The following is a 9,796-nucleotide window of genomic DNA, read 5'->3' as shown; positions in this document are numbered from 1 at the left end:
GTGCACTGAATAAATCTAAACCCATATTACAGTTTTGGGAAATTTGCAGAATTTACCATCACAAAAAATTAAAAAATGTTATCTTTGAAAAGTTTAGAGACACGTTGGATACACTGGGGGTGACAAAATCAGTACATTTTTAATTTTAAGTCTCAGGTCAACACACTGATGGAGAGTAAACACTGCAGTGGATATAATGTGAAGATTTGTTGAAGGGGAGTAAATGAAAGCACTACAATGATGATGTGTAACCCGATGATGGAGCCATAAGAGTTTTGAATTATTAATGTAGTAAGCAAACAATTGGTCGTGCATATAGGCAGGATACCCGTTTGTCATGTCAAAAAGTTAGGTATCATGGACTGAAGCCAAGTATTGAATTTAAACTTTTGTTATAATTAGATACATGCAAAATTATTTATTTATTTTTTAAACTGAGTAATAAATGCAAATTCATAAATACTCAATTTAAAAAAACAATCATCATAATCAGTATAAGTGCAAGGCAAGTTTAAAATTCATGACATTTATTACAATTAAAAGGTAACGATTATAAAGGAATGTCACTGTTGCTTTCACTGTAGATAATATAATACAATAATATATTGTCACAAAGAAATTTCTACCAATTAAGAAAATTGGCAGTAGTTTTATGTTCACTTTAGTATTTTTATGACATTCCACTTCTTCAATCTCGATGTGTTCATCATGTACAATGGGCAGCAAGGTCATCATTGTGTACAAATTTCATCATTGCACTGCAAGAGAAGATACAAAGGTTAAACATCAAATAATGAGCCCGAAGCTTATTTTTACGCTTCAAGTATATTTTCTTCCGTTGTGTGACAACAGTGATCGTGTGTTAAGTTCTGAGCACTGCCGAAATGCGAGTGACCTATCCTCAATACAGTGCCTGAACGCATCCTATGTAGATGTGGTGTAAGTCCAATTACTGGCAATCAAACTTATCTCCCACAAATCCAGTTTTGTGCAACATATCAATATAAAAGAGCTATTAATCATTAATGTCAACACATACAGATTACTATGGTTGAAAACTTTGAGCGAGGTTCACTTACCAGAAGGGAAAAATGGCTTCCAGTGATATGTAAATTAACACAACCACAAAAACACAAATATTCCCACATCAAGAGGAAACAGCTTTTCTATCCCAAACCACAAAATGGCCATAATGTATCTGCAGAGGACTGACAAGGGTCTTGATCAATATTGTGACTCAAATCACAGTTAGCACATTTTCTAGCTGCTCAGTGATGGAGGATGAAGCTACAAGAAGAAACGCTGGACATTAATATTTCAGCATTACAGCATTTTTCTTTTTTTTGCTAAACATTTCGATTTAATATCTGCTCAAATCAAATGGCTGGAGAAAATGTTACTACTACACAGAGCTATCAGTGAGGATGTTTATCCCTAATGTTCTGTTTGGGGTCCTGGAGACCCAAGACTCTCTTTAACAGTTCAAAAAAACATACTTAAGACTGTTTTATCAACTTGATACTCCATGACTTTTCCTAATTTCATGTGAATTGCTTTTAAACAACTGAAGACATGTCATGGTTAAATACAATGAATGGATTTTATATGCTCTTTATCTGCGATGGGTGTTTTTTCGCAGCTCTACCCCTCCCAAATACCAAATTAGTCTATTTAACTCTCTGTTGTTGGAGTTTTAAGTAACAGTTTGTTTATAAGGGTATAACAGGGAGAACATGGATATATATTTGTTCATGCATAGCCTATATAGCATATAAAACATGAAATGTTTACTTTTGGTGTAACAATGCTTTATGGTCATTTCTGTGTCTACACAATGGGTTTTAATAAGGTCACAAGAAAAGAATTTTCTTTTTTCAAAATGGTTGATTTTGCAATTATTATTATTACACACAGAGCAGCGGAGGTGGTGGGACCCAAAACGATGAGGAAAGCCAATGTCAACAAAACATGAGGTTAAAGCCAAGTGAGCCTCTGAACATCGTCCGTCTTTGATTTAAAGATACAATTTTGATCTCCTTCTTGTGTCTGTGTATTCAAATTCTGATAAAAAAGGGCCAAAGGCAAACCAGTCTCCATCTTCTGTTGCCAAAATCCATTTTTGAAAACAGCCTATTAATGACCATGAGTTTTTTCCCCCCCGCTGGAATGCAACCATGAAAATATTTAAAGCCACGTAGAGCAGCTAAGCCCTAACTAACATGCTTCTATTCAAATTCAACAAATCCTGCAGCTACACAACTGGGCCCAAGCTTTCAAAAGGAGGTCAAATAACTTTAACCAGAAATCACTGTTATAATTCTAAATATTATTTCTTCAGACAGATAGAAAGGGCTATTTCACTATAATTTAACATGGCCTCAACAAATAGACCAATCAGGTACATTCACACAATTTACACATTTAATGACATACATATTCAGTTAGTGTTTAAATTAAATAAGATCACAGTTCTCAGGCTCATAAGCTGATCATCTCAGTTGCCTTGGTATTTATTGTCGAGCTGAAACGATGAGTCAATTAATCGACAGACAGAAAATTAATTCAAAACTATTTTTGAAGCAGAAATTCCAAACAATCTCTGGTTCTAGCCTCTCAAACGGGAGGATCTGCTGCTGTTTTTATATCATTGCAAACAGAATAACTTTAGGTTTCAGACTATTGTTCGCACAAAATAAGTAATTTGAAGCTACATCTTGGGCTCTGGGAAATTGTGATTTACATTTTTCACTACTTTCTGATGTTATAGACCAAACTATTAATCAGTTAATAAAAGTTGTTAGATTTATCTACAATGAAAAGTTGCAGCCCTAGTTTGTTAATGCTAGATTGACGATTCATAAAGATATCTTACTGCATATTATATAAATGTGATAAAGCAACTGTTGTACAGGTATCACTATAAAATACAAGAATTTGGATTATTGTATGATCATGCAGAGAAAGAGCTGTTTACATTGCCTGCTTCACTGAATCAAAGCAGTTTTTTCTATGGACCACATGTCTGAAATCAGAAGAAATTAGGTATTGAAAATGGATTTCTATTTTGTTCTTCTTTTTATTTTTTACTTGGACAATGTTAATTGATCAAATGAAAAAAACCCCAACTCTAAATGAGCTAGAGTTAGCATAAAAGGCTTTTAAAAAAAGCACCCTAGTTTAATTTTTATTCTTAAATCCTCACATAAAAATTCTGTGGATTTTATTTTTTTTTTTTTTTTTGGCACTTTTTTTGGCCTTTTCACAGAAGAAAGGCAACCAGGAAACATGGGGAGAAAAAGGAGGATGGTATAACCGGATCATAGTGAGGATGTTGTGGTTAAGTATGTGTCGACTAAGCCCAATGTTGTTGACTTTAACTACTTATCTGTGAGTTACTTACAGATAAGGTGATAGGTCAGTAGCACTCCAATTTCTAGGGTAAAGGCCCATCTGTAGGCAACTTTGTTTGTCTAGACTGTTAAACATGTCTTGCTTATAGGGCCTGAGAATCATCGTGCTGAAGTTGAGACACGGGGTGTTCTTCAGGGAAATATAGTTTGATGATTTCCATCGCTAGACACAGATAAGACAAGTAAACACCGTCTATCAGCTGTTTGAACAAGAAGACATTACTTTGTTTTAATTTAAATTTAATTTTCCACACAAACATGTCAGGTAGCTTGTGACTCGCACTTGTTTCTGCCACATTTTGACCCCTCAAAGAAAACAAGGTCTATTCTGTTCCTGGGCTGCAGCGATGACATTTGTTGGTCTTCAGACAGGTCATGGGGAAGCCTACTGTAAATGCTGCAATATCTCTCACATGGAGGGTTTTGTGGGAAGCAAGCAAGCAACAGAGCCAGGGGGTGGGGGAGTTGAAGACCATGTGCTGGATGACATGGGCATGCCGAAAACCCAGATTATCACTGGACAAAACCCCTAGAGCTCTGAACTTGAGATATTATGTCCATGACCTCTGATCAATTTGTTTCTAAATGTGCCTTTATGGTATTGAACAGAGACTACATATACAAATGTATTTCTATTTTATGATCTATTATATGATCTATTACGTATACAGTGCCCTGTCAATGTTTGCATACCCCTTGAGTTTTTGCACTTGCTTTTTGCATTTATTTTGTTTTGCATTTGAGTTCTACATGTTGATCTACAAAATTGTTCTAAAATAAAATAACTAAATTTTTTGTCTGAGATCTATAAAATGCCTCCTATTGCACCAAAGTAATAAGAAAATTCAGAACCTTAATAATCCAGACTCCAAAGCCAATTATAAGTGAATGTAACACTCCCCATTATCCTCATGTTTTCTAAATTCAAAGCAATCGTACATCTTAAAAATCAGCTGAGATTCCACTGAGGTCTGTTATCAAGTTCTGCTAAAAATGCAAAACAGCTACAATTTATTGATGTTCAAAAGATTTTGCTACAGCCTGAACATGAGAGATAAGCTGCATGAGCTCCATTTTCATAAAAACATTTCTCACTGACTCAATTAAGCCCTGATAACACAAGAGGTGTTCTTACTTTTGCAAAAATATTTTTTTAAAGGAATAGTTTGACATTTTAGGAAATACGCTTATGTTAGATGAGAAGATTGACACCACTCGCATATCTGTCCGTTAAATATAAGCCTACAGCCAGCAGATGGTTAGCCTAGCTTAGCATAAAGACTGGAAACAAGAGGAAACAGCTAGCCTGGCTCTCTCTAAAAAGGTAACAAACGTTTCACCATAGCCTGCAGGTAGCTTCATATTTAGCGTACAGACATGAGTTGCAATCTTATCATCTAACTCCCAGAAAGAAAGTGAAATAAGCTTATTTCCCAAAATGTTGAACTATTCCTTTAAGCTTTAAAGTAAACAAAGCGTTTGTATTACATGAGTGGGTTGTATTAAGTTGCAAAGGTCAAAATAGCTTCTACCATAATGTTAAAAACACGGTAAAGGTACGAAACTAATCTTTACATCTGTGACAGGCATATTCTATCTCAGATACCAAAATCATTATTCAAATACCTGGCTCTTATGCGTTATGTGCAAAGACTTTCCATTAATGTAATAAGTAATCACTGACATGTTAAACCTATTAATTTCTCCATGATATACTTGACATTTAATTATGTAGAGCACTGTTGTAGCTACATAAAAGTCTTTGTGAGAAAAATAAGAATATATATTGCATAAATCTGGGGTAAGGCTGCCAATACTTTTCCATGTTATATGGTATTTGCATAATAACTTCTCTGTTTGTATTTGCAGAGCATTTTTAAGTACATTTAGGTACAGACTGAGATCATCACTCAAGTTTAAAAGGTTTTGGGGGCCTATGACACAGACACTGACAGACCAAGAAAATGGAGTAATAAGTGTGAAATTGTCTTGAAGATGCTACTCTGATGCATGTGTTGCTACTGATGTAAAACAGGGTCTGCTGAAAAAAACAAACTAATACATCAGTCCAGTGTGCTTTAGTAAACACAATGATAGCATTTGCTTAAAGTGAGTTCACTCATGGGTGCCAATAAAACATTTAAAGTTGAAGGGGGAGTAAAGAAAATAGTGGAAGGAAATGAAAAGTGGAACATGGAAATAGTGTCTCAAGTAATTTCTTTTATCATTTCTTGTATGTTTATGGGATGTCTTACCACTGGCCTCTGTCCTGCTTTTGCTTTGGCTGAGATACCCAAAGCCTTGGAAATATCCTCCAGAGGTAAGTGGTCCCCCGGTGAATCCTGGATAAAGTGCAGTAGGACCTTTTCTCCACCTTTGCAGAGCAAAATATATTTAGGAGGAATCATCAAGTAATCAGCTTGTCAACTTTCTCCATTACAATCAAAGATGGTTATGAATTTGCTTTGGTGAACTTGTGACTTAGGCTGACGCATAAAATCAGTAATAAAATACAGAATAGAGTTCAATTCAATATTTAAAACAGATTTCATATCTAGGTGTTACTGGTGATAGAAAAGATACTAACAAAAGAAAAACATATAAATACAAGAAGTCCTCCATCAATGTGCAATACAGTCTGGTTATACTTCAAAGCTTCTATTTAATAACTAAGGAACTAAACTGCTTCCAAAAACATTCAGATTTATGCCTAAACCTCCTTCAAGTGGGTAGGTGCTCAAAGAGGAATAATGCTGGGTGACAATTGTCTCCTTCAAGGACTTATAGTGGAGCCAACAGTTTTAAGTTGAGGAGTCAGACAGGACAGAATGACCTGGCTGTGCCTCTCCACTGCTGTATGCAGATTCATTTCTGAGAATTATTAACCCAACACACTATTGACAATTCGAATAGTTTAATTTAGTAGTTTAATCCTTACACTGTGTGGATACAAGAAATAAAAATGTGACGAAAGTCTGCAACCCTGGGAAGCACTGATGTTGAGGGTGAGTAGTTCTGAGACAATGATGTGATGTAGCATTGCCCTCTAGAGGAGAGACTGCAAAAATGCATTTCTTTGCTCATTTATTTACCGTCATTTAAGTGACATGATGACACCCCCCGGTTCATTAGGTCTTTTGAACTATCATTGCTTTACTCCATTCGCTTATATGCACCTTCACAAGACAGACCGTTACTAACATCCCCCTCGGGTGTATATTGAGTGTACCTTTGGCCACAATGAGCATGCCTCCGCTCTGGAGCAGATCTCCTGAGAAGTTTCCCTGGATGCCTTCAGCTTTGGCCTGAAAACAGCAGAGAAAACAGGCAGTCAGAAGTCAATCTGTGTCTCAGCAACTTTAGCCCAGCTCCTGTGACCATAGGACATACAGTACGAACCATGAAGTATAATCATATAATCATGAAGATATCTACCTTTGCAGCTACATCTCGTACTTTCTTCCCCAAAGCAGCAGGAACCACACTTATGGCTGTATATCTGAATGTGAAAAAAACACAGTTTCTCAATTAAAGATCATCTTAAAGGTCATTACAAAGCAGCTAATATTTTGCAAAGGAGAGAATATTAGCATGAGTGGTCAAACCAAATGAAAAGTGAAAAATGCCTGTTACAATTTCGCACAGCCCAAGGAGATCTATTCAAATGTCTTGTTTTATTTAACCAACAGCCCCAAACCCAAAGATATTCAGTTTACTCTCATATAAGACAAAGGAAAGCATCTGATCCTCACATTTGAAAAGCTGGAACCAGCGAATGTTTGGATTTTTTGCTTGAAAAATGACTAAAACAATGAATCGATTATCAAAATAGTTGCAGATTAATTTTCTTTTGATCGACTAATCGAGTAATCAACTAATCGTTGCAGCTCTAAATTATATTATTAAGATTAAGACTGATCATCTTTGACAAATAAAAGCTATTCACACCAGGGTCAAAACAAACTGTCATTCATTTAAAACAAACAGCTTCTCTGTCACATGAAGGGGACGTGGATTTACTGTACTCACCTTTTGAAGCCCAAATCCTTGTAGCTTTTCTTTTGTTCATCAACGTAAATGGCTAAAAGAGAAGATGATTGATGATTATTTACAATCCTACAAAAGGACTGGCTATTTAGAGTGATGTGCTCAATAAGCATGTTAGAATCCTTGTGAAACGATTTAGAAGTTACAATAAGAGTTGAAGCTTTGTAAAAAAAAATTTAAGAAAAGTATTAAACATATAAAAAGTGTTTTACTTCCAGTGTAACATACTACTTATTAACTTACCAGAAAAAGAAAATCAAATGGCTTCTGATCTGAGTCACATTCATAAGTGACTACTACTGAAGCTACTGTTGTGTCAGTGCAAAACACACATGAAAAAGACCCTTGTTTGCATTAGATTATTAGACTGCTTACATCCTTTGAAAAAACCTCCTTCCTTGAATTCCTTCAGCCCGAAATTTTCTGGTCCGACGCCCACCAGTGCTACACCGCTGGCTCTCAGGTCTGGCTCTAGTTTGTTGATCTCTGATGCCATCCACCGACACACCTGACAGCCAAACCTGCGCAGGAAGAACAAGACCACCGGCTGGTCCTGCCACAGAGACTGGAGCTCTACACTCTGAAATATACAGAGAGGGAAAAACTCACAATGAAACAGTGAAACCACAAAACATGTGACACACAGGGACATATGGGAAATGGGTGTAGGTAGACAGTACTAATTTTATGCGTTATTTGTGAAATCATACATCATAGATTCCAAACAGTGCAATATCATGATTCATATCCACATGTTTTCCCTTCAGATCATCATTATGTCACCCTGGAGGCGTCATTTGACAGCAATTATATCAATGCTGTGTGGTAATGGCAGGTTTAATACAATAGGTCTCAGCAGAGAACACATGCCTCTAAGGTGAACAAGTCAACCTAACAGCACGGCTTTATTAGAAGAGAGCACCTTTAAACACAAACCAATCGACCGAATAGATGTGACAAAGAAGAGGAAAGCTCAAAGCTGTACAATTAGCCTGTTAACTAAACAGTCGCTCAGTTTTATGGCTTACCTCTCCAGTGTCAGCGCTCTTCAACAAGTTCTTTCCAACCTGAGCGAGGTCGACGTTTGCCATTTTCTACACGGACCGTAAACTGGCAACAGAGTTACAAGAAATGTACAATTGGTACAGTATATAATTTTGTAGTAATAATGTTTGAGTAACGCCCGCACAACAGTAACAAAACAACTGTATCCTGATACGCCCACTGAAGACTGACGTCCAATCAGATACTGATTGTGCTGAAAAACAGCCAATTACAGCGCACGGTGTATAGAAGGGAGGCGGGGCTTCATAAGGGCAACTTTCAGCTCGTGCATCTCACCACTACAATCAACTGTTTTTATTCTTTTAAAAACAGTAGCTATTTGTTAAAGTTTACTGTTTTCTTACACATTGCACTACGCGTGAAACACTGCCTCACCAGTTTTAACATGAGCTCAAAGTGGTGACTGAATATTTGAAAATATTCAGTCATTGAAAATAAATGCAGGTTGCATAAGGTGTATAGGTGAGCTCAAAGGTAGTGAGATTTATTGCATGGCCTTTGTTTGGTCACTTTCGTCGCTTTGATTTGCTTTTTATTGCTGTTTGTTTTGTCCCATCTGTCTGTTTTCTATTAACTCCTGAGACAACCGAGGCTACTTTGTTATGCTCTTCTTTGACAACCAGTGGTGGAAAATTTACTGTAGGAGAACAATTTTGATATATTTTGATTTTCATCTTCTGACACTTTATACTTCTACTCCATTTCAAATGGAAACATTACTACATTTATCTAGTATTGTTGGTTACTTTGAAGATCAAGAGTTTAGCCTACATAAAAAAAACATGTTTCTGTATTTGTCCATTACCCAAAACAGAAATAATTTAATAAAAATGTTTTCACAAAAATAACCTGTGGTTCAGTAACAATGAATTCAATACACCAGTGCCTTAGAGGTTGTTTCCATCCCTCCTGTATCAAGCTGGACAACCTGCAGACCAGATCTCATTACAAGTCAATTAGATATGGTGAGCCTGCTATCAGAGGTGGCCTAAAAATCCCTTCACTATAGGGACCAGTACATCCTCATATAGTTTATGAAATAAAATAGGGTATCTTGAACTTTTTGTTATTAGGCTATTTTAATGGGGATGTAAAAACTACTGTCAACTTCAATAAATTATTCTATGATGAACTTGCTCATATCTCCTTATTATTGCATACCTGTATATATCTACCTATGTTATATAGATATATATTTAATGTACAGTATTCAATATATATATTCAATGTACAGTTAAATATGTTTTAACCTATGCAAACTCAATCCAGCACCT

General features: G+C 36.1%; 1 protein-coding gene across 1 annotated transcript; it reads right to left on the bottom strand.

Moving 5' to 3' along the window:
* Positions 1-120: 120 nt before the first annotated feature.
* Positions 121-8,703, bottom strand: prxl2b (peroxiredoxin like 2B). The gene is made up of 7 exons (XM_044169132.1): positions 8,486-8,703; positions 7,833-8,037; positions 7,440-7,491; positions 6,846-6,909; positions 6,640-6,715; positions 5,666-5,784; positions 121-758 (listed from the first exon to the last, which is right to left on the bottom strand). The coding sequence occupies exons 1-7, from the start codon at positions 8,546-8,548 to the stop codon at positions 732-734; spliced, it is 606 nt and encodes a 201-aa protein (XP_044025067.1). The 5' UTR covers positions 8,549-8,703; the 3' UTR covers positions 121-731.
* Between the last annotated feature and the right edge of the window lie 1,093 nt (positions 8,704-9,796).

This window comes from Siniperca chuatsi, linkage group LG2 (genome assembly GCF_020085105.1).
Source record: "Siniperca chuatsi isolate FFG_IHB_CAS linkage group LG2, ASM2008510v1, whole genome shotgun sequence".
Lineage (NCBI taxonomy): Eukaryota > Metazoa > Chordata > Actinopteri > Centrarchiformes > Sinipercidae > Siniperca > Siniperca chuatsi.
The sequence above is the reverse complement of the archived record's forward strand: the minus strand, read 5'-3'. Positions and strand labels throughout refer to the sequence as shown.

What these genes read in the sequence shown, in the direction of transcription:
- prxl2b (XM_044169132.1), bottom strand. Translation starts at nt 8,548, where the DNA reads ATGGCAAACGTCGACCTCGCTCAGGTTGGAAAGAACTTGTTGAAGAGC. An exon ending in AGAGCGCTGACACTGGAGAG is followed by an intron (nt 8,038 to 8,485) that starts GTAAGCCATAAA and finishes TGTATATTTCAG; the next exon opens with AGTGTAGAGCTCCAGTCTCT. An exon ending in AGGAGGTTTTTTCAAAGGAT is followed by an intron (nt 7,492 to 7,832) that starts GTAAGCAGTCTA and finishes CTTCTCTTTTAG; the next exon opens with CCATTTACGTTGATGAACAA.